The sequence below is a fragment of the Aulonocara stuartgranti genome (assembly GCF_965226115.1).
Source record: "Aulonocara stuartgranti genome assembly, chromosome: 7".
NCBI lineage: Eukaryota > Metazoa > Chordata > Actinopteri > Cichliformes > Cichlidae > Aulonocara > Aulonocara stuartgranti.
In genome coordinates this window covers 22404386-22430730 of record NC_138945.1, presented here as the reverse complement: position 1 = coordinate 22430730, position 26345 = coordinate 22404386, and the positions used below count along the sequence as shown (strand labels likewise).

General features: G+C 37.4%; 1 protein-coding gene across 1 annotated transcript in view; it reads right to left on the bottom strand.

The window, feature by feature from the left end:
* Positions 1-26345, bottom strand: part of astn2 (astrotactin 2) — a 298339-nt gene that overhangs the window by 202679 nt on the left and 69315 nt on the right. The window contains exon 3 of the mRNA XM_082542727.1: positions 6934-7360. Within this exon, the coding sequence (XP_082398853.1) occupies positions 6934-7360 (427 nt within the window). The remainder of the gene's footprint in view (positions 1-6933; positions 7361-26345) is intronic.

Genomic DNA, 26345 nt, shown 5'->3' with positions numbered 1-26345 from the left:
ACTGAGAGCTGGAAATGATAAGCAAGATAAGACTTAAAGAAATAAATGGTAAATGGCCTGTATTTGTATAGCGCTTTACTTGGTCCTAAGGACCCCAAAGCACTTTACACTATACACAATCATCCACCCATTCCCACACTGGTGATGGCAAGCTACAGTGTAGCCACAGCCGCCCTGGGGCGCACTGACATAGGCGAGGCTGCCGGACACTGGCGCCACCGGGCCCTCTGACCACCACCAGTAGACAACGGGTGAAGTGTCTTGCCCAAGGACACAACGACCGAGACTGTCGGAGCCGGGCTCGAACCAGCAACCTTCTGATTACAAGATGAACGCCCAACTCTTGAGCCACGATCGCTCCAAATAATGCTTTTGATTAAAGTAACTTTAAAAAGTCCTGGATTAGTTAAGTTCTTCTTTTCTGTATACACTCTAACCTCTCTCAAAATGTACCTCTATAATGCTTTCTGAACACTTCTAAGTCCAAGTTTTTTAAGTGATATAACCTTGGGAGGGGTTTCTCATAACTACATTTAGCATTTGGATGTTCTCACAGTACACCAAGCCTATTCAAATGGCACACAAATTGTGTGTGTAGAGCCCTGTTGTTTCTGGCTTTTGGAGACTGAAGAGATAGTTTTGTGTGTGCATTATGAATCCAACATAGTGAAATTTACTTGTGTTGTAACTTTAAATATAATATAGAGACAAACTGTTCCAGGGTTAACCCCACTTTCTGTGTAGATCTCTTGTGTTATTTTTCATATTTAGAACATCCTTATAGTAAACATAATGGTTATAATATAATCACAAAACCATTAACTCTGGATATGTTCAATTGCCATACTATTATTCTTTTTTTATGATTATTAATGACACCCAGTGATTGCACAGTCAGGCAGTGATGGGGTGTCTCCATGGTAAAATGATGTTTAACTTTTGACAGTTTCCAAAGACAATGAATATTAGCAATTATTTCCAGATCTTGCCTGAGAGTTGCTAAGAAATTTCCAGCACATGTAGGAGCGGAAATGAAGCAGAAAAAACATTATGCAAATATATAATTATGATAGGGTGCCAATTTATCACACACTCAGATAATTTATCACACCCAGAAACAATTCAGTTAATTTAATATGCTGCAAGCAATAGTATTCCACAAAGTGCATATTGACCAAAGGCAGGCTGAGGAGAACAGCTGCAGTTCTGGATTTGTCTCCAATAAGCTAAAATGGAGTACCTGTTTATTTACCATTTTAAAAAGAGGTACATACAGAAGATTTAAGGTTATTTTAAGGTTATATACTAAAACTTTCACAACTTGATCTTTCACACCGGAATAAACTTCTTAAATAATTAGTGTTTATTGTTTTGCAGATCTGAATTCCATTTCAGAAATGTATTCTTAAAAATGCATTTTAGAAATGTATTTCTGACCTACGTTGTAATTTCAAATATTATATGAATTATTTAAGATTAGGATTTTAGTGTCTGTTGTGCTATTTTTACATTTATTTTCCTTTTTTTTTTTTTCCTATTTCCTTACCTATAATTTTAATGGACAGACTGTTGGGAATCATGGCAGCACAGAAACATATTGATGGCTGTGGGTGACCAGCCTTAACCACATTTCAAAAGAGTCTCATAAAGATGGCTCACGAGATGGCATGTGATCGACCACCATGTATTGATTTAGTGCTTACAAACTCATTTCTGCAGGCATTTTTTTTGTCTGGCCCTGACAAAGGCTTCATGTTGGATCAGATTACTAAGGCTTCATTTCTCAATGAGTTGCTATACACGGATTTACTGGTTTCTAGTTCCTTATTTTTTCTTTGCTGCTCAAAATGATCTCATCAGCTGTTGCACTGTGCATGGGAGGATTTGCTCATCTTGTGCTCCTCTGAAACTTCCTTACTAAACAATGCACCAGAAATTGTAGGAGACTGATGAATCTGACACAGGCCTTTTTCACACTGGAGTGGGCAAGAATGACTAGAAGTTTTTTAATCTAGCCTAGAGCTCAAAAATCTCATTTCAGTACACATTTATTGGATTTTTTGACTTACAAAATCTTAGTCTTTGAACATGTGCATCCTTAATCTTCATCATGGGATGTTTTTGTAGACTTGTGCATGCTATAGTGTGCTTTATATTGTATGTGTTTGTTGAAATACGTCACATTCATCTTACTGTGATAAATTCACATCATTAACAACACACAGCTTTACTGCTTTCTGTGGATGGGGGATAGGAAAAATGTGAAGTCTTGTCATGATTCCCATCTATTTATCACGAGGAAGGAGAGCGAGCTTGAATCAGTATTAATCAAAACATTACCCCAAGGTAGCTTGACTGTGCCAAGCTGGCATCCATTTCCCATTAATGATGTCACATTAGTGATCTGAAGCCCGACACTAGATTATTACTCTGAGTTCAATTAAGGCTCAGTAAACACTTAATAACTTTGGCAGTGAATATGGAGTTGTTGATGACAATAATAACAATACTTCCCTTTTTCCCTTTTGGTTTCAAGTGGGTGAGTGCAGCCCCAATAATGAAGGACTTTAAGAATGCACAGTTAAGAATATATGTGAAATAAATGTCAAACAAAGTTTTTGCCAGACTGTACCTAGTTATTACTGCAATAAATAACAAAGAGCCACATGCCTATATGATTCAACGCTGCTTTCCTTGAGGACACTGAGAAGTCTTGGATACAGTAATTACTGTTTTGTGGTTTCGTTGTAATATTTAGAAACAGTTATATATTTTGCTAGATGTTTTCTGGTCCTGTGTTCTTGCTATAGAAAAAAAAGTGGGAAAAGAAACATTAACTTACAGATCCATTATTCTTAGAAAAAATGTGCTTTTACTCAGATTGGGGGTAGCTGCTCCATAGGGGGCAGGGAACTTAAAAATCTACTGTAGCAGCAGGATCTTCTGTCTAAATGCATTCTTCTCTTTTGTCTATTTTAAGCAAAACTTAGCCACATATCTGAAGATGTAAAATCTAAGTATCATCCCGATGATTCTCAGTGGGTTACATGTGCTGTCCAAGGCTTCATCAGTGTTTACATGGCTGCATGCCAAATATCCTTGGGCAAGATACTAACCCCATGTTTGCCTACTGGTGGTGGTCAGAGGGCCCGGTGGCGCCAGTGTCCGGCAGCCTCGCCTCTGTCAGTGCGCCCCAGGGCAGCTGTGGCTACAATGTAGCTTGCCATTGCCAGTGTGTGAATGTGTGTGTGAATGGGTGAATGACTGAATGTAGTGTAAAGCGCTTTGGGGTCCTTAGGGACTAGTAAAGCGCTATACAAATGCAGGCCATTTACCATTTACAACTGAAATAAATACAAAGTAACTCCATTCAGCAGTTTTTGCAAGCAACATAACTTCACTAAAAGGAATAAAAGGCCCAACAGGAAGTAATATGGACTATTAAAACATAATAGAATCTTCAATTTGCGTTTAATGTTTCTTTTTGCTAATGAGATCCCATTACTAGTGAGTGAGAACTGATATAAAGCTATAATCTTAACATCTGACTAGCAGCATTGTACTTGCCTTAAAATTAAGCCTCAGCTATTTTAAGACCATTTTTTTTATTATATCAGAAATTATGTTCTGCTTTTTATCCACCAAGGAGGCAAAACCATAAGAGCATAGTGAAGTTCTTTGTGACAGTTTTGTTTGCCTGTTTGTGTGGTGTCTCAGTGTCAGATTAAACAAAACTAAAAAATATGAAAGAAAATGAATAAAGAAAACTTCCACGCCTAATTTAATGAAAATGGTGGAGGATGAGCAAAGGAAGAAATCAATACATTGTTTTGAATCTGGATACTCATGTTTAGTATATTACCATTATGCATGCCCATCCAGTGTGCCAAATGTAATCATTTTAATCCACATAATGCATTTTGCCAATCAGAAATGTGTTAATGTAGAATTTGTAGCAGTGATATGCGTCATGAGAACACATTTTTATCTCCAATACAAAATTCTCCTGTGGCGTCTAAGACATCTTAAAACATTTTCATGGTTTTGTTTAAGGACTCGTGCCATGCTAGGGAAATATTGGGGTCTGACTTAAAGCACAGAAAATATAGAGCTACTTAAAACACAGGTTTGTTTGAAACTGCTATACTTTATGACTGTAAATCCCCGTCCTCTTTTTGTACATATCCTTTCCAAAAATGTAAGGTGAACAACGATAACAAAAAATATTATTTACTCTAAACTTTAGTTACCTTCTCGCCATAGACATTGATACAAGCTTTTCTATAAAAAACATACGTTTGTTTTGTTCTTTTAGTTATTGCATTCAGTCAGAGAATAATGTGACCTTGAAAGTTACTTTCAAAATAACTACCGAGCCTGTTACTGCACTGTTCATGGATGAACCAGTGAGGTGAATGCATTCTGCTGCTTACCTCTGCTCCAGAGTGTGTGTTAGATAGGACTAACAAGAGTCATTTTAAATGGAAATTGGATGGATTTGCTTGTTATTAATGTGAAGACCAGTGGCCCCATCCCAGATGCCCTCAGGACTGTGTTGGCAGAGCAGCGGTGTGAGTCCTAGGCCAGTCACTGAATATCTGAAGTAGTTAGTCACTCCTTGGACTTCTAATGCATTTGGTTTTGGGGAAATTATATTCTGAGAATAAAGCTTTTGTGGTTTTAATCTTGTATGTTTGCATATAGACACATTAAAGGTTAATGCATGAGTCAACAAACTAGTTGGGCCATTGAAGAAAATGAAAACATGCAAGGGCTAGGTTAATAAGTACATGGCAAATTCTGTGAAAACAAGTATTAGACTAAATTTTAATTAATCTATTAAATTAGACACATAGTGCAGCCAAAACCCAATAAACAATGCCAGCCACAAAGAACTTCACTATGCTTTTATGGTTGACAGTAATGAACCACAGTACAATCACATAACCCTTTGTCCTCTAGACAGACATATTGAGCCTGTAGGCTTGGGCCATTTTATCCCACTGGGAGGTAGTTGTTGACCATCCAAAACAAAGCATTAGTCACATTAGCAATTTATCACCGTCCACCATTAGCTCATTTTCCTGTCAGTCTCTCTACTAAATACAAAGAACAGTGCACTTCAAGTCAGTTATTTCTGAGAGAGTATCTCCATTTAAATCTAAGACTATGGAAGATTTCGAATAAGTTTAGTTTTATTCTTCAAATCTTAACCAAGTCAGTATGCATCACCCATTAAATCATGGCCAACAAAAAATAAATCATAAATAATTGTTGCATCACTACAAAGTCAAATTTGTTTTATTTGTATTAGTGAGGCTGTGTATTTAGACAGCAAATCTGATTTAAGTTTGATTTATGAATTTCATCCGTTTACATTGCCACATAAAATGCAGTAAAATAAAAATATCGAGAATAAAGAACACAAAAACAACACTTTTAACCTACTGTCATTCATAATTTATTTTAACAATTTGATATTACTGAAAGACTGCATTCATAAATTACAACTTTGATAATTTTTTTGATAACAACAAATTTACAAAAGAAACACCTGCTTGGTATGGGTGTTTTTGGATAAGGGCTGCTTTATTTGAGACAACATATATGAGATCTAAAAGAGACTGAGAGGAGAGGATGAATTGCTGGCCCAGTACACTAAAAATGTCAAGGATAAATAAATAGAGGTAGATCTTAATTTTAAATCGGTCACTTTTATGGATGAATCATGTCTTTAAATTTCTGTAGCTGAAAGATTAATAGCTTGTTAATCTGTCTCTATAGTTAATCTAAGGAATTCAAAGAACTGGAGATTAAATTGATGTAAATGTGAATATGGACATTTGTGTGTGAAAGTACTATATCCTAGAGTTTTGCAATTACAGTGAGTTCAGGTCAGTCTTTTGTTCAAAACTCTAGACATAATGATATTTTATCATCCTATTAATTTTTCCTCTATAAAAAACAAATGCTGAAACTGCATCAAACAACAGGTTTTCCACAGATTTCCCTTCTATAAATGTTTTTAAAACATAGACCAGTACTTAAATAGGATGATTTAAACTCAGAAAATTAAAATATCCATCAACTTCATAATTCTGAGCATTTTTAGCATGTTAATTGATTTAAATTTGTGATACAGAACAAATAACCAAGGAACCCTACAGTCCAACAGAGAAGGTTTGTGAGGGTACTGTAAACAAATACAGTTTTAAATTTTATTGGCTAAAAAAAGTTTTATCATTACTTTATACGAAACATATTTATCTTGCTCAAAGTGGAGACCCATGACTCTTTTTACCAGGGATTAAAAAGCCGCCCACTGACACAAGTCAGCATTTAATTGACGTGACAAGTGGCCTCTGTCACTTGACCTTCACAAATGATGTTAAATGACAGTACATTAGATTTGAACTTGATATAGTAGGTGAATGGACAGATATGACAGCCAAGAAGCAGCAGTGTATGTTTGAGACTGTGGCTTCCTTATTTTAGTAGGAAACAGTAGGACCAACTTAAAGATAGTATCGTTGCAAATGTTAGATGATGGCAGGAATCATACAAAACTACTTATTTTTCTGAAAAAATATAAGCAGTACATGCTGTGCAATCAACAACATGGGTGGGCTGGCCTTAGCCAAGTGAAATGTCCATGCTGAGTAATCTAAGCACCTGGCACAGAGACACTCCGTGGATGTACAAAACATGCTCATAAAAGCAGCACAGCTACCACTGAGCACGACACATTTCCTATGACACCTGCCATTTCTTTTTTTAGTATGTTGCTCACAGCTGCATGATAGGAACAAAACCAACATCATGCAGTTAATATGACAGGGATCCCATAAATCTTAATTTCATGCGTGCAGTGTTCATATTTCCATAATTCTAATTTCATTTTCAAGGAGAATGTCTTTCAGACAACCAACCTACCTCGTTTGTCAAAATTATGCTTAATATCGTCTTCTTTGCACATCATATCTGGATGTCCTTGGATGCCAACTCCATAGTCATCTAGGACCTTCCCATCACTAAGCTTGTTGTGGATCTGGTTGGGTGTGGAGTTAAGTGAGTGCCCGCCTGCGTCCACCTCGTCATCACAGTCGTAATCGTCAAGAATTGGAGTCTCACGAATAGGCATTCCAATGACAGAGCTGCCATGCTGGTGTGTGCTTCGAGAACCCCGATAACTGTCACGGCCCTGCGGTCCGAGCAGAACGGAGGGAATGTAGTGGATCTCATGTGTGGCCTCGGTACTTGCACTCTTTTGGGGGATACGGCGACGCTTGCACCATCGATGGCGGGTATACAGCACAAGGGTGAAAAGGAGGATTAGGAGGAGGAGTGCTATGAGGCCTCCCTGGATAAAAGTAAAACAAAGGAGAAAAAGACTGAATATCAGGAAGGCACACAACGACAACTCTTAATGAGAGAAAATTCAGAGAACTTAAGATATTTTACTGGTAACCAGCTTTAATTTTACAAACTGCAAAATAAAGAGAGGGCTTTGCATCTTATAATAACAATTATAATCACCGCCTCAGTGCCAGTTATATTAGGCTGAATGCCAATTAGCACAATTTGCCAGCTAATAAAGGAGGTCTGGCAATCAACACTTTGACATGAGAGTTCTCAAAGCAACATGAGGCTAACAGAGTTCTGAGAAAGTCTATTTGTACCAGTCTTTAAAAATAACAATAATCTTACACTGTGGAGAAAAGGGTATTGCAAGTTTGATCTAATCAACAAGCATGTCACATTTTCACAAATTTAATGTATGTATACTCAATTTGTTAATATGAATGGTAACTAGGCTTCTATGTTCTATCTCCAGTCTCTGTGAGACAACACAAGCTGATGAGGAGCGAAAGTATTTTATACATGAAAGAGGAAGAAAACAGAGCATAGCCCTATAGCAATGAAGACATCAGCAAGCCATTAGAAGATAGGAAGGCTACAGATACATGTAACACACTGTATTCGGCACATGGAATACAGTGAACTGAACTGAACATGTACAGCAGATATAAAACACAATAAAAATAAATAATACTAAAAACTACCACAAACCAAACTCTGCAGTTCTCAGGAATCATTTTACATCATGAGTTGCAAATCAAATCAATAAAGTGAATAAATGATTTGCATTATACTATGTACATGCCACTGCTGTTTCCATTCCTTATTTGAAGTCTCACTAACAACTACAGACAGAGGTTCAGCATAAATAATTTTCTTTGTAGCAATGTTGCATCTCAACCCCCCTCGGAATGAGCACACATACCAATACACAAAGGTTATTAGCCCGTTTTGCCCTCTCTTTCTTCCCTAAGCCCTTACTATACCCCTGTAAATTCACCAAGGAGCCTCACATTTCTCCAAGGTTCATTCAATATCTGACCACAGAAACATCAAACACCGCGCCATACGCAGTTGTTGGATGATAACGTAAATCCATATGCACAGACAGAATGGTTGGAAGTACCGGAGGGCATGACTTATTCTTTGATTTTTCACACTGGCCCCCAATAGGTGAGACGTAATATTGAATTCTGCAAGACATAGTTACCTAAGGGTGATAAATTTATAATGTCAGACAGAAAACACAGCGTCAGCACTTTTCCAAGTACATAAATAACAGTGCGGCTATATTTACAAAATTATACGGGCACATGCACATATACATGCACAAATAGGAACACAGAAAATCATATGCACACACACACACACACACATACACACACACACACACACACACACCACAACAGAGTAATAAATAAAAACCACAAGGGTTCATTCATCACAACATTTAAAATTCCATCTTCATGACTGAAAACAAACCCCTTTCAAATTAGAACTCATGCACTGCCGAGTGTCCATAAATCAAATATGCTGAGGGGTGAGGCAGCAGAGAGGACTAGTATCATACACATGCTTGTCCATTAATCTCCAAAAGGATGGCAGCTTTGGAGAAATATATTCTCAAATTCCCCTTAGTATTTTTCGTCTGCAATGGTTTCCTCTAAACAACAGGAAAAAAGAATAGACTGACATTTAATTTTAGGCACAGGGTAATAATGGTGTCACATTCGATGGTTTGGTAGGACAACCATTAAATGATTGTCAAAAATGAAAATAATATGGATAAAATGCTGCCTAAAACATTTACATAGATAGGTATTAGTTCACCTCAATATCCACTTAAAGTGAAATTAAAATATTAATTGTCACTTTCTATGAAAATGTGATTACACACTCTACAGTGGCTCTATATAGTATAACATAGTTTGCCATGAAAACCCATAATTATCCCACTTAAATTAAAAAAAAAGGTGCTGATCTATAATGAAGTGTCAGGTGGTTGCTGTGGAAACTACAAGTGAAACTGGGTTTTGAAAAGAAATTTTATTTCCTGTTGTTGTAGTAGGTCTACAGAAATCCATCATATTCTGTGGTATTTTTTGTAGTGCGGCTGCCATGTGAGGAGAACATATCTCTGAAAACTGGGAAAACAGACAAAAGGCCAAAACTTTGAATTTATAAAAAAGCATAAGGAGATATATTTTTTATAACAACGGAAAAATTCAGAGATGAAATAAAAGGCTTGAGCACTGTGTGGAATGATAGATCTCTCCAGAGGTCCACAGAGGGATTAAAAACCATTACTAAAGCATTTGATGGATGTATGTATCAAAATATCTAGTTAAACTTAGCACATCCGGTCAAGCAAGTGATTATGTGCTAATATGAAAATATCTAGCGGAGCCTGCACCTACTGAACTTGATTTTTTGTCGACAGCAGATGTCTCCTCTCGTCATCTGAACCATCTCTGTGAAAGTTGTCCTTAAGGAGTCCTTAAAGGAGTTATAAAAAGTTTATTCACACTGCACTTTAACTCCTCAACATCACACATGTATGCTGACGTGCTTAACAAGAGAAAACCTTTCTGCTGAGATGATAAATCACAGTGTAACTTGTTCATTTTGCTTGCGGCTTGTGCAATGTGCACGTGCAAACAGCTCCTCCAGTTTTTGTTAACAGAACCTGCACGCGTCCATGAACATGAGAGAAACTACAGACTCCATTGTTTCACAGTACAATGCTTTCCTGAGACATAAGGTGAGAGATTGATTTCACTTTGGTATGTTTTAGTTAATGCTTATTTTTAGATTTGACTGGGTAAGTACTGCTTGTCATCATGTTGGATCACCAACTATTATGGAAATACTGGAAAATACTGGAAGACTCTCTGAAAAGTTGCATTGGTGAACTTGTCTTTCAAATACTTTTTTCTTTACCTTTCTATTTTTCTCTCTCAAATTTCCCTCATCATCTAATCTCACAGCAATTTTCTCTGCACTTACCACTGTTCCCACTTTTTCTCTCTCTCTTGCTTGATTACTATATGTCTCTCAGTTTCCATTCTCCCTCATGTTTGATCACATTTTTTCTCTACTCTTCACTACAACAGCCATATAAATTCATAGTGGCAGATGTAGCCATGAGGGAAAATGGGTTTTGTGTTCATCTTCAAACCCTACAAATCCCTGCTGCTTTAGTCCTAAATGACTTTACAGGAAGGAGAGTGGCTGCAAGCCCCATATTTCTACACTTTTCTGAAGATTTAGTGCAGTTCGTGATTATTTTCCTTACTTTGCATTTCTTTTTTCTATTGCTCCTAAATTACTTTGTGTTATTCTTTCTTTTTACCTTTTACTTTTCTCTCTGTAACATCACCCTTTAGCTTTTTATTAGTCTTTTTGCTCTTGCCCCGACTTTTTTTTTGCCTTTCATTCCCCTAACCTCACGTTTTCTCTGTACTAGCTACTAGATCATGTTCCCTCCTTCCTTTCATGTTCCCCTGTCAAGCTTGATTACCACCATTACATCCCTTCTCAGTTACTCCTTATTCCCTTTCTTCAGCAGACTGAATTGAATATAGCTATAGACACCAGCACTGAATTATTAAACAATTTTACAAACCTTTTTTTTTTCCCAATTGAGAAAGTAACAAATTTACCCTGACTAAACTGACTAAACCCTGACTAAAAATTAACATAATTATCCCCAGATATATACATCTTTAATTTTTAAAAAGGTATCCCCACCTTTAGGATGAAAATAAAACACACATCAATAATATAATAAATGACAAAGAGACAATATTTAAAATTAAAATAACGAATAAACCATTTGTGTAATAATCACAAATGTTGCTCTTGTTTTAAAAATCAAGCCAAACAGCAAACCAATACAAAGCTAATCTAATTTTCTTAACAGTAGATAAGAACACCAATGACAACAACATTTGTCAGAGATTGTGGATGTTAAGTTTTGTTGCTTTTTGCTTCTATGCAACTATGTTGCTACTGTATGGTCGGAATTGAGAAGAACATCTCAGGAGGATGACCTATGGCAGTTTATAAGCCACAAGTCATGCTCTGACACGGTTTGGCAGTCTACCTACCAATATTGATGGAGATTGACTCAGCAATATAATATACTGGTGAGGAAAAAAAAGAAGATGTGAGTCCATTCTGTTATCACTAATGACAACTATTAGGGTCTCTAATTAATGTAGTAAACCTATGCCATTCTGGAATCAGGGACTGCAATATACCACAACCTCATCTTAGAAAATCTTTCCACCAACAGAATGGCCTAAGACCTCAAATGCTGCCCACATAGTGCATGTTACTTGCAAACAACACCACCTCCAGTTGTGAAAAACGTGTATATCTTTTATAGTAAACTGGTCAAAACAGTTAAATAATAGCATAATTTTACTGTTATTTAGTAGTTAAATTTCAGTGTCTTCAAAAACTAAAAAGAAGAGAAAACATATGTACAAGGAAAACCAGAAGTAAGATTGAAAATAAGAAGAATAAAAAGAAAAATAAGAAGAAATATGGTGCACAGTTGACAATTGACTATATCAGAAAGAAACAGTTAAGTAAGTAAAGCAAAGTAAAGCCATATATGAGAAACTAAGAATAAAAATACATGAGAAAAAGCAATTTTTGAATATTGCATTAAAGAGGAAACTGATTAAAGGCAAGCAGAATACTGAACTGAATAGATTGGACAATATACCAAGTGACATCGAGTCAGTTCCTTTTTATTAACTGGAAATTCATGTTGAATTGTGGTTATTTGCACCACTGACACACCCATTTTTTTTTTTTTATCTTACTGTTACAATCTACAGATTATGCAGACTGTGTGGAGTGTGATATGGCAGGCAAACTGGATTCAACAAAAAGCAAGCAGTTTTATTAGGCTGTTAAAGAGTTCAAAAAGTAAAACATAAATTGAAAAAAGGAACTATAAACTGTATTTACAGGCATAACCAGCACATGGAGAATGTAAACAGACACTGACAAACCCTAAAGGGAAGGCAGCACTGTGTATAAACAGAAGGGCAAGAACAGCAGACAAGAACACAGCTGGGTATCAAGATGCAGGTAAAAGCAATCAAGGACAATGAGATGGGAGGGAAGGTAAAACAAAACTAACTATTTAAATAAAACAGGAAAAGAGAAGTATTAACTAAATGGGGAAATCCATACATTAATGAACTCAATATAGTGGGATTGACACAACAGGATAGAAGTGAGGGAAGAATACTCTACTACAACAAAGAAGCAGATATAAACACTAAGAATTAAACAGAGATATTTAAATAATCAAAATTTGAAAGTCCATAAACTCAAAAGGATCCTGATTCTTAGATCTATTTTTTGTTTGTTTTTTGCTTTTTTAATTTGTTTTTTCTTGATTTGATTTCACTACAAACAGGAACAACCCTCTTTTCATCATGGCCTCAGTTAACTTTTAATGCAACACCATTGTAACACTACGACCATATTACTAGAATCTGGTATGCATATGCAATATCACTTTAATTAACAACACATGAAATATTCTTGAATCCATCCATCCAGTATTTTCCAGCTCCAGCTTTTTCAATTAGGATTAGGATTCAACTTTATTGACATTAGACATGTACAAATACAGGGTAACGAAATACAGTTCATGAGGTCATGAGGGTGCTAGAGCCAGTCACAGCAAGCGGGGTAAACACTAGACAGACAACCTATCACAGGGCTTCTAGAATAAATGTTTTGGGAGTTTTTTCTGAATCTTAACATTCTATGAAAGCTGAAATCCTCTATTATACATATTTAAAAGGAAACATTTTTAACAACACTACTGTGGACTATAACTCTAGCATTTTAAATTACAAGCGAAAAAAAAACATGCAGAAACCTAATATTTTGGATACATTTTTTTTTTATTAATTAGCACCCCAGAAATAGGACGCATATATTGGCATGTATGTAAGGTAGATTACATGTTTAAAATATAAAGAGGCCATCTGTAAATCTTCTCAGAGAGAGAGAGTCTGTGTGTGTGTGTGTGTGTGTGTGTGTGTGTGTGTGTGTGTGTGTGTGTGTGTGTGTGTGTGTGTGTGTGTGTGTGTGTGTGCGTGCGCGCGCATACCCAGAATCAGAATGCATTCTAAATCTAAATCTAAATTAATTTAATCCAACTGTCGGTGTGTTGGTGGTTCTTTGTGTCTGGGGGTGGGCGTCCGGGTACACACCGGCTCACTCCTTGGCGGCCGCTTGTCGGGGCCTGGGGCCTGGGGCTCGCTCGGGCCCCTTTGGAGGTGGGGTGCCCCCGGCCTCTCGGCCTGGGGCTCGGTCACTCAGGCACAGCTGGGGGCCGGCGGAGCTCACGGGCGCGTCACTGCAACTCCCCCTGACTTCTGCTCCGCGGCTGCTGGGCGAGCCCTCATCTGGGACTCTCCTCAGCTCTTACTGGAACAGTGGCGCGGCTGCCCCTCTGTTGGTCTTCCATGGTCTCTTGTGTTCTGGGGGCCTCTGGATGTCTGGAGTTTTGATCTCCTCCATACCTGCTTCACACCCTGGAGGACGGGGCTGTGGCCCCCCCACACTCCCTAGTAGATCATTACATGGAGAAACCTTTGGAATGCAAGCATGCTGATCCACACAGGTATGCACACATGGGTATTCACAGACGCGGACTAAAGCTTTCTTGGCTGCTGCCTCAAAGCACACTGTGCGCTGTCTATCTTGCGTGCTGCACAATATCGTTTATTATTTAGTAAATATTGATATCTATGACTAGCTAGTTTATTGTGATGGTGCTTTGTTTTCTCTATTATTATGTTGCTCTTTGTTGTTTGCTGTCTCCTCTGTTTGTTTTTTTTGTTTGTTTGTTTTTTTTTTTTTCTCCATACAGGTGACCCAGGAGTTCTTTTTTTTTTTCTCTCTCTTCCCCCCCCTTCTCACCGTCTCTTCTCCCCTTTGGTTTTCTTTCTTTCTCTCCCCCTCTTTCTCTCATTCATTCCCCCTGTCCTATTTATTAAAAAAAAAAAAAAAATGACAAAGGATGAACTGAAGCTCTGCCATCACGTAATGTCGCATACTGCTGTTTCTGATGTCATTTAAAAAAAAAGAAAAAAAAAAAAAAAAAAATTTAATCCAACTGTATAAGCAATGTTAAATGAAGGACTCTTTGATACATTAGGAAACACCATCACCATAGCTTCACTGTGTACTTGAATCCAGATCTTGGCCTGTTGAACGAACAAGCAGATGTTTGCTATGTATAAGAAAAACAGCTGATGATCTTAGTCAAAATGTACAACTAAAGATCAAATTGATGCAATACATAAATGTATAAAACTACTTTACTGCAGTGACTGAGTTATATAGTGTAATGAAGAGAAAACAGACAAAGATGCTAAAAACCCCAAATACATGAATGAATTTTAGATGTTAGCTTGTGGTTATAAACCATCTTATAAAAACAGAGTAAAGCTAAAAAACCGGGTAACTTCAGCTTATAATCATGCAATCATACATGAATATTCATACTGAATGTACATTAGAGAAGATGTCTGTGTCTTCTAAATCAATATGGACACAAGAAGCAGTTTATGTATTTCACTATTATAAAAAAAACAAAACAAAAAAACAGACAAAGCTCAATCGAGACAGTTTACAGGGGAGCTTGAATATGGTGGCATCATACATATTTGGCTGGAAAAAATATGACTACTTTGAGCAGCAGACAGTCGAGAGGTTAAGAACCCCAAAACAAAATCTCATTAGACTTTATTATTAATCTTGATTGTAGTGAATGTGCATTAAATATATTCAATCACTGACTAATTACAGACAACAGAGCTAATGAAAGGAGCAGCAACATGCCCAGTCAGGGGTTTGTTATGCTTTAAAATATACAATACAATGCTGTCAGATTCTTTTGTTTGTTCGTTTAATCTGAGCTGTCAGTCTTCTTAAGAGTGGTGAGATAAACAGATGTGTTGTAATAATGTAGCTAAGAAATCAGACTATTTGCATACGCTATTTCCACTGCAATTTCCTGTTCATTATTATTATTATTATTACACTTTCATAAATGATAAGCGCAGCATATTTACTTTTATTACCTGAGAAGACATCACGAAGAGTGAGTGAAATGGCTATTTCGCATGTTGTCCGAAGTCTTTGGACAAGAGCCTTTTTTTGACTAGCTTCCTTACAAAATGCATTGTCAGCATTTATTATGATTTTTGCATCTGAGTTTGGTGTTCAGATTTGCACTCAAGCATGCATAGCAATAATAAAGTATGTAGCAATTTCTGTTGTTCTATCTAATCTCTGTAAAATTCTTACGACTCTCAATCTGATGGCATTGCTTCTGTTGAGGACCAAAATAGCACTGTCACCATGGATATCTCAGATGTGTCACTTCTCTTTGGCCCATTCATAGGAAAAAGTAATCTGCAACAGCAGATGTCTAACCAGATGCACATTACATATTTTTTTTAAAAAGTAAAGGATTAAAGAAAGATTAACTGTAAATACCTTATCTTTGTAAAAAGAAATATCTAATAACTACATATCTGATTAGTTTTGAGCCTTCCACCATCTCTCTCTCGCCCCCTCACTTGAACCACTCTCCACTCTCTTGCTTCAATAGCTCCTACAGAGCCTTAAATTTTTTGACTTTTATGTGTACTTGACAAGCATAACTCCCTAATGATCCTAATAAGCTTCTTTATGCAGTGAAACAACACGATGCAGAGCCAACACATGCAACACATGCTCTGTGGTTTAGCCACCATCTGTGCATAGGAGAGGCAGTGGCTCACTGAACCCCAGTAATCAGCCACCTCCTGCTACAAAGGAAGGTTGGACTAAAACAACCTTTATTGCATACTTAAGAGTAAATTACACTGAAATACTCACACGCTAAACTGCTTGCAGTCAAAAGATTGATCAATTTCAAGATTAAAGAACAAAGAGATCACATGTACGCATTATCCTACAGATGACAATACTCAAGCTATCACAACCACAACACACAAATCCAAGTATGTACTTGTAATATATTTGGGCTTGCTTGAATGGACTGTTTTTGTGTTTATGCCATTGTCTTTCACACAGAGTCTGCAAAGGCTAAACATCATTTCCCTCTCACTCCATTTTTTTCTGTCACCATCTTCTATTTGTCAACCTCCTCCCTGCGCAGTATCTGTTCCCACTATCCCTCTCTCCCAGCAGGAAGTTAAAGTGGCATGTGCCCTAGCATCTGCTCTCCATTCTCTATGTCCAAGTAGAAGTTGCAGTGTGAATGACAAGATGAATGTTCCCATTCCAATTATTTACCTTGGAAATCACATGCCTGTCTATTACTGGGTTTCATTAAGAAATACTTATAGTAATTCTTTCATTCCTGGTAATGCAAAGCATAGCAGGCTTCCTAAAATAAGTGGGTAAATTATATGGTACAAATCTCTATCAGTGGCATTATACTGTATGTAACAGCTGCTTGTCTCGATCATTAATTAATTAATTAATGTAATAATTCACTTACTAGGTCAGGGGAAGCTCTGATGTTCAACAGTATGCACAAACTGTTGAACATCAGAGTCATTTGGGATTAAGACTACGTGCTGTCATAGACTTGTGCTGTTGTTGAGAACTATGAATTGAAAAATAACATTTTATAAGGCTTATGCAAAGGTATATGTTTTAAATCGACTGGAAAGGTAAAGATTTTTGATAGAAGTGAAAAAATCTATCCGAAAGTGAAAAATAATTTCCAGTCCAGTCCTCAGCTCGAGCCATGTAAATCACTAGAGAAATTACAGTGACCAAAAGTCCCTACCTAATCATAAAATCTGATTACACTGTGATTGAAAACTGAATTAAAATCTTCTACAGCTTAACTGGAAAGCACCAGGTCGACCTTTCCATTTTGTCCTTCTCTCCATGGGAATGAATACATGTTACCATCATTTTCTCCCCACCCCTTCCTACATTGTCTTAGATCCTATCCCTTCTCCTATCCCTTCATTACTACGCCTCTCTGTCTTCGCTTTTAACATACCACAGGGATCTGTCACACAGAGGGAAAAGATTTTATGGCAGATAATGCTACCTTGAGCCGTAGCTTTGTGAATTACACCACTGAATTAGGGGTGATTTGCGCTCCTCCCACCTGCACTGCAACTAAAGGAAGACCTTTAGCATCGTGCACCCACAACTTCCTCTTTCAGCTAGATGAACAATCTACCTGAGAGATCTTCTTCTTCAGTCTTTTACTAAATGATAAGGTCTGCATTATAGACCTTAGAGTACACAGATAAATAACATATCAGATCCGCAGATGAGCAGTTACAAAAAGATTGTTTTGGTTTCCCTTAGTGTTGTGTTTATCTCCCATTTTTTTTCCATTCTGTTTGTTCTTTAGTGGCGTTCAAACCTACATGCTGTCTGCAATTCATGAACTTTAAATAGGTTTAGCCAAAAGACACCAGTGCTATTTTATTAGCTAGCACTAGCTTGCTTAGTTAGCAAGCTGCATTCATAAACTGGAGAAGTGCAACACAGTAATGCACAGATCACCTAATTATTCTAACTAATGCACTAAAGAAAATTAGAATTTCTCTCACCACAACTGGAATACACACTTTAGGGAAGCTAGAATATTAGTCAGATGCAATAGGGTCATGCCACGTTGACGAAGTCCAGTTCAGTGACTCTGAGTAGTGGATAAGGCCCAGCAGACTCCTTGGACACCTGTCAACCAACAACCTAGAGGACACCTAGAGGATCTGCAGTTTTTTGTCACTTTGGTATTATTTGTTTTTTTCAGCTCTGGAAGTATATACCATTGCACCCCAATGGTATGTATCAAAGGCATTCGGTTATATTTATTTTATTATTTCTTTCTATTTTTCCTAATTTATAAACGATGACATTTTGCTCAGGTAGTTTTGCACATTACAAAATAAGCAGCATAAATCAGATGATATGGAATCCCTTAAACTGCAATTTAAAACAACCAGAAAAAAAGTGTTGAAAAACCAACACAAAAAGGATAATTGAATGTTCTACTCATGAGAGCATCCCCAAAAAACTAAAACATTGTGTATTGTAAAATTACGCATGTTTAAAAATGTCTCTGCATTTAGATAATAGCTAGTATTTCACTACCACTGTCATAGACCCTGGGTCTATTTCTCAGTATAACAACATCCCGTCATGCTCACTGTTTGCATGGTAACCAAATATAATTGCCTGATGACCATGCACCGCTGCCTGTTCATTACTGCGGGAAATTAGTACTTCTGGAAAAAAAATGAATAAAAAAATTCTACAATGCCTACCCCACTTTCAAACCCCCACTTCACTCAACCACACCACATTATGGCTCTTTCATTTGCTGTAGCATGGCAAAAAAAATAATATGTGATTAGAAATGTGTTGCTAATATTTGCAGTGCTGTTAGTGTACATGGGGCCTGAGTTGCTAAAGCTGTTGGTAAGAAGGTAGTGAGAGGGTCTGAACAATGAGACTCTTGGGGTGACTTTGATTGAAAAAAAAACAGCAAAGGCTGAGTAGTGAAAGTGTCAGAGAATGGATTTTCTCCTGTGTAAGGATAAAAGCATCACAGTGTGGACAATGGTACATATTTGTAAAGAGCAGCATGTGGGAAAATAATGGTTGACACACATTTTTTTGTTGGTCCCTAATTTTTTTCCCAAGGTTTATTAGGACTATTTTGTTTTTGTGGTGACATCAGCGACGACTGTGTGGTATTTAACATAATAAAACACAAGGCTAAATCTGAAAAATAAATGACTTTGCCTCCTGCTAGAGAAAGACATATTCTTGCCTTGAAAGCTGGCGGGTGCTATGGAGCTATGTGTGATTATAGATGCTTTTATATGTTAGGGTGCTCCAGCCCGTTTACTTGTATCAGAGGCAGCTGGGGCCTCAGCCCTTGTTATATCCCCTGTCGTTTCGCTTGAAGTGAGGCCTTTATTTGTATCTGCAGCTGTCGGCCAAGTGTTACCACAACAGCTTGCGCGAGTAGACCTGTCAGCGAGCGCCAGCAGCTGAAGGGGAAGGTAGTCTTTGTCCATTTGTGCCAGATGCAATCAAAAACTCACTTTCACCCTCACTCCCGCTCTCCCCACCCCCAAACACCCTATTGCTGGTCTCTTCTCTTGCTTCACATATCACAGCAATGTCTCCTCAGTTCAATGCCAGCTCCACAAAGTATATTTCATGTCCTGTAAAGAGCGCATTTTGACACTTGCTTACACTTACTGTAGCCCAGACCTGGCCTGACTTGCCTTTAAATTTGGCTTAGGAGAAGGTGGGGAAATAAAAATGTACTATCCTGCAGAGAAAATATCTAATGAATGTGATTGCCTATAGAATGTTAATAGATGTCAGGGGTCTTAATATCACTTTCAAATCCAATTCAAATAGCACAGATGTTTCAAATTGGTGCTTGAGTCATTAATGGCTTTGAATAAAACACATCTGCTATCATTAGCACTGAAGGGAGAAAAACAAGCAGCTCAAATATATATTAAAGGGATTTTTTCCAGTTACAGTACTTTGAGGGGCCATTAAAAGAACAGCAGGAATTGGGATTAATCAATAATGAGATACAGAATGAGGAAAGGAGAAAAATGTGTCTGCCACCCAAGAGTACATGTCTTTAAAGTGATGCATCAATATATAACGACACTCTTCAGCAAAAGAAACCTTTTTCGGTTGCAGTGAATGTCTTCCTGCTTGCTCTGAAGCTTTGCTTAGTTTTAGTATGGCTGTGATTCATGTAGGTTTGGACAAAAGGACAAGACAGTGCACCCTAAAAACTTCTCAACTTTTGTGGCTTTTGTATGAAATGCTATAAATCTAGTACATTCCAGTTATAGAACCAGAAATGAGCTTGAAATTAGTAGATGCCGTCCCTGCAGCTAAGGCATTACTTAAGAAACTGCTTTACTGATTGTTCTCTGTAATGCACTGCAATTACATGTTCTAAGAACTGAAATTTACATCCACTCACATACAAAGAACCTTACAAACAATAGCTCATTGCTCAAGCCATTTTATACATTTACATTAAATTGTCATCTAGACGTGCAGGTGCTCCGCACATATAAGTAAGCAATTGTCCACTTCTACGCACTCTCTCTCAAATTACATCATGAAAGCATCTCTTCATGCACGCACACAACCATTCACATACATGGACAAGGTTATTCAATAAGCCTCTCTCATCCACATCACACTTTTTCTTTTGTCCCCCAAAACTCCGAGCCTTCATCAGTTACTGTTACCCAGGCAACAGACGGAGACGGATGAAGGTGAGTGAATAGTGAGAAGAAAAAGGGAAAAACCAAAGATGGGGAGATGCAGCCACTTGAGTTTTGTCTCTCCAAAGGTAAACTATAAATACCTTCCTCCCTCTTTTACTTGCTGTACAACTGGGAATGTTGAGAAAACTAATTCGCTTTGGTCACGACACTTTGCCCAACCAAACAAGTACTCCACTACAACAGTTTGTGTTTTAAAGCCCTACTTACCTTTTCTCTGTGTGTGTTTGTGTGTGTGAAAGAGGGGACAGCTAAGTGCTGTGCATAACGAGGTCTATATTTTTTTGTAATATGTTACATATATTCTTTATTTTTTCCCCCTCTGTACACCACTTCAGGGGATTTTTAAATCTGTTTTTACATTTTCATATCTAGTCCCCCATTTTCACAGGCTCCACACTAATTGGACAATTGGCCGGTTGAGGTCTGTTCCTTTACTTTTTCATGAAAAATAAAGAATAAAAGATCTGGAGTCAAAATGTTAAATGTTGTACCTCAGTCTAAGGTACAAAGAGTGAAGGAGGTGATTATTAGGCAAAAAACAACGAAATAAACCTGCCAGAGACATAGCAAAAAGCCACAATGTGGTGCATTCTTCAAAAGAAGTAAAGCGCTGCCCAAATCAGCAACACTATAAAGTGGTTGGTCACAGCATTCTTTCTTTTGTTAAGAAAACCCCTTCACAACATCTTGTGGAGGTATGTGTACATTTGTATTTATTTATTTATTTTTAAGCAAGAATAATCCAAAGGAGGGGATTTTGCAGACACGTGACTGCTTATCTCTGTTGGCCATTTTGGACATGTAACAATCCTGACACGTCAGGTAAGTGAAAAGCCTACTAAACATTATGCAGAAGAAATAAACTATGGCAACTATGAGTTAACAGTGTATATTCTCTCTTAAAGGGAGAAAAACACTTTCATGGCAAACATTTTACTTGTCATGTGGAGAAATTGGGCAAGGGGAGGACTAAAATGGATGTTTACTTACTTCCTCTGAGTATGTTTACTGATGCTGTGAAGTGCAACCCTGGCACTCTCCCTGACTTCACGCCAAACAATTTATATCATTATGTTATCAACAACCCCTCGAATTATACTGGACGAGATCCGAAGCCCTTCAAATCTTTGGATGCATATCAGAATTTCGTGTCAGGATAAGTAACAAACCTCAGTCACTGGAACTGTAGTCACTGGATCGCGTGGACCACGGTCACTCAGGGATTTACCTGAGTCAATATAGCTCATGTGGGATTGATGACAGTGATACTAAGGTGAGTTAATTAGCTGCTGTTAGCTCCTGTTTACTGCTATTTGCCACTGTTACTGAAACTTTTTAGAAGGGGACCTAATGTGGGCAGACTCGCACTTAGCAAATAATAAAACTAATATTAATACTCTCATGCAATGTGAGAGTGTAATCAAACTGTTGATCATAGGGAAAGTAATTAAAAAAGCTTAGGATACTAAAGTCTAAAATTAGCTCATAATGTTATGTTATTGTTTAGCTGGCTCTTGTAATTGTAAGAGCCAGCTAACTTCAGTTTAGGAGTGAGGCTTCAGGTGAGGTGGAAGGAGATGAGAAAGAAAAAAATTAGTAAGAAAATGAAAATATAAATGTAAAAATGCTAAATGGTTAAATATTAGTTAAGACAGATAGTGGCGATTTGAAAAATTCTACTAAATTTTAACTGATACTGCTGTGTCAGCGAAATAGTTACTTTTGTCTTTTTCTATCCAGATGAGTAGGAACGTGAAAAATACAAACAAAGTAGTCTTTTTTTCCATAATGAATATAGGGGTTGTGGGGGGAAATAACACTGATAATTTCAGTGTAAACAACTTATGAATTATTGAACACGATTGCTACCGGATATCATGTCCTCTAATACCAGCTCTAAAATGCAAATGACGGCACATGCAAAACTTCTACAGAAAAATTTACACCTTAGTACTAAAATAATAATCAGATTTTAAGAAGTGAATTTAATCTAAATACAACCTAAACAAAGAAGGTCGTGTTTCTATGTCTGGATGTGAGTCTTACCACTCCAAACCCAGCATTTCCTGATAAACAGTATACTGTAGCATAATTGTAACCACTTGCTTGCTTGAATTATTTACTTACTGAATTTTATTTATTTGTATTAATCACTTCTTGTTGCAAAAAGGACCTGCCCTTACAATTAATATAATGCTTAAGTGCATGGCATACAGTAGACTTCTACCTGGCTTATGTTTAAAATATAACATAAAAAATTAACAACTGTAAGTTATTTTAAAGCTGCAAGTTGTTTGTTATTGAACTTCTACTTTACGCTAGAATACTTTACATTTACCAGGGGCCTTTGAAGTGGTAAAGGTGTTAACATTTATTGCCTGTAGGCAGTGTAAATATAGAGAAGCTATTGCACTCTTCATTCCTACTGGTGTTGTAAGCTGTTAAAACTGCAGCTGAAGAGCTGCCATATGGAGTCTTTACATGTGGGTAGGAAACTATGACATTCTCAGCTTCTAAAATACAGATGGCTATGAATCACTGTACACTGGGTTGTTGCCAAAGCATATGTAAATAAAGAATGTATAATCATAACAAAGATTTTTACATATACACATAATTCTGTGGAGGTCCATTCACTTAATTCAGAACAACAGAACAAAAGAAGAATAACAGAAAACAAAATAAATATTATCCTTCTACGCTCATGTCACAACCAAAGTCTGGACCTAAGCCATGATGACAGTGGCACAGTCCTTGAAGCGGCACCAGAACACCTGATCATGTGTTTAGTATCCTGCTGAATTCCAGGAACAGAGCAGCTATGAATGAGAGCATGCGGGAATCATGCCAGGAAGCTTTCACGAAATACTGCTTGTACCATTCGCTCCCCTATGGATACAAGTAAGAGACAGAGCCAGGATCAAGCAGAACATATAAAGAACACCTTGACCTTTTCATGTGTGGTGTCACTTGCTGTAGAAGATTATAGTGAATAATAAGGTCCCTGCCCTCCTTTCGGACTAATTAAAGGAAATGAGACTTTTTACAGTTGGCCCAAGTGTACTACCATCCTCATTTTCATGCTCAGAGTGCAAGAAATACCAGCATAGTACTGCATATGTATGTGCAGTAAACCAGAGGTTCAGTGATGTAGTAGTTCATATGGCTCAGAATCCATGACAAGTTAGTAGTTTTTGTAACGCGTGAAATACGGAATGAAAATGATGTGTTTTCTTGTCATTGGTTATCTCTTTTGCATAAACTTATGAGAATTAAAATCCACTGAGAAGTCAAGAAAGCTTGCAAATAGTCATCTCCAGGATAAAATAACCTTGTTCACTACCAAATTAAAGTGTTTGAGTTCAGTAGTATTATGACTACATTGTAGTACTTCCATAAAAACCATGGAAATATGTATAAAAATGTTTCATATTGTTTTTACCACAGCACTGACCACATTACTGATGTTAGCATAATGATGACAGGAAGGCCCCAAGTATGGCCAGTCATGCCTTCCTAATGTAATAATCCAACCAATACGATCACTCCCTTCATAATCAAGCTCAATAAGGTCATGGCCATCACTATCTAACAGGATATGAATAATATGAAGAGTTACTTCAAGCTATCGCATCATTTGGTATTTCATGAAGTTCTGCCTGTATCATTTTGTGCATGCAAAATTTATTAGCAGTGCGACTCTTATGTTAATGGCTTTGCTAAATGGTTTGTTGTACTTCAGTAGTGAGAACTGGTTGAAATTTTAAGGAGTGGGCATGAAGGTCATGTTGGGAAAAAGTTGTGTCATGAAAAGTGCCCTTAAAATTAGAAAAACCTAACCTTGAACTTGACCTTGAGCACAATTTGGGTGAAAACCCATTAGGTGATCATTCTTGTGTGTGATGTGATCATCATTCTAAGAGGAGAAACAATTCTTGTGAATTATGGAGGGGGGGGGGCACATGGCATGAGTTCATTGGTGCTTCGTCCAGATGAGTCAAAAATGTGTTTCTGGTGTAACTTAGGAAAAAACAGGACTCACTCTGCCTCTCACAAAAACAAATGCTCTTTATAAAAATGAATTTCATGATTTTATGCGTTTTGTGGCTTAATTGGGGAATGATAGCTCATTGTTCTCTCATATGTACAGTCTGTTAATTATATAACACAGGGATTTTTTTTGGAGGCAGCTGTTGAGGAAGCATTAGTAATTTCAAGCTTGGGTGTAGATGTGCCCACCTCCTCAAGAGGGCCAGAGCATAATTCACTTATCAAATTGCCCTGATCACAGCAAGCAGCGATCAGATGTATCGAACAGACTGAACATTGATGGTCAAATGTCCATGTGCCCAGTATGGATTGCCTGGTGTGAGTACACAGTTAGTTAGTTAGTTAGTTAGTTAGTTAGTTAGTTAGTTAGTTAGTTAGTTAGTTAGTTAACCTTTTCATGCATGAATTATGACAACCTCAATCAGGATTTTTTTCTTAGGCATGAAAATAACATTTTTGAACTTCTAAGGGGTTAGAGTTTTTTTTTTTCAGTAAATTTTTTTGAGCACTTACACTTGCTGAAAAGTGGGTGGCAGGGTATGGTGTTATCAGTGTCCAATGTAGTGGTTTATGTGCAAGTATACCACCAGGTCAGAGGATGGCTGATTGTGATAATTTGGCTGTAGCTTGTAATCTGTCTTACTACAGCTGGAAAGAGAAGTTTGTTTTTTAAGGTTTGTTTTTAATGCAATTGGGAGAAAGACTGGTTTTCTATCTTTATCTGGTTTGTCTGTATTAACTTAAACATTGGAATGAATTTTGTCTAATCAGATTGGAGCAGGAAACGTTGCAGATGAATTACTTAAAATTGCCCTTTAATTGTTTCTGTGGCTACTGACAAGTCCCTCAAAGCAGGTTGAGCATGTCATTCATTGATTTAAAGGAAAAAAATAGCAAGGTGTAGATTGAGCCCGTCTGAAAAGAACGCAGTCAGTCATTCTCTACCCCAGAGGTGTATATATAATTTTTTTTCCTCGTACCTCACTTTTTTCCCCATTTCATTTCAAACTTTTGTGACTTATTATTTTGTTCCTAATAATATCACATTTTTTTCTATGTCTGCTTTGATTAGTGCTTTTTGAAAATACAAATGTTTTCGGGTGCCAGAGGACCACGGTTAAAAGCACCCTATTCAGTGTGTGCAGAATCAGAATCATCTTTATTTGGCCAAGTGTGTGAATTTGGCTCTGGTTCACTTTGCTCTCTTCATGCCCTGCAGTTTTAATAACTGGAATGATATTTTCAGTTCATGTTTGCTGCTGGTCCTAAATTAAAGCATCGTACAGAACCAAAGGGGGAGTGGGGGCACACTCAAGAAGAAACATTTCACTGTTGAATTCATCACCTGGTTGGGAAAATTCCCAAACTGGAAGTTATCAGAAAGTTGGAGACATCACTGGATCTACCTGTGACCGCTGGGGCATTCTCAGGTCATCCTACACATGAAAAGGAGAGCTGATGTTGCTGTATTGCAAGCCCCAATCTCAGCAGTAATGACCCTCCAGGGAATGAGGAAAACTCCACCTGCTGATGTAACTGTTCAAAGCTTTGTTGGGAAATGTACTCTTT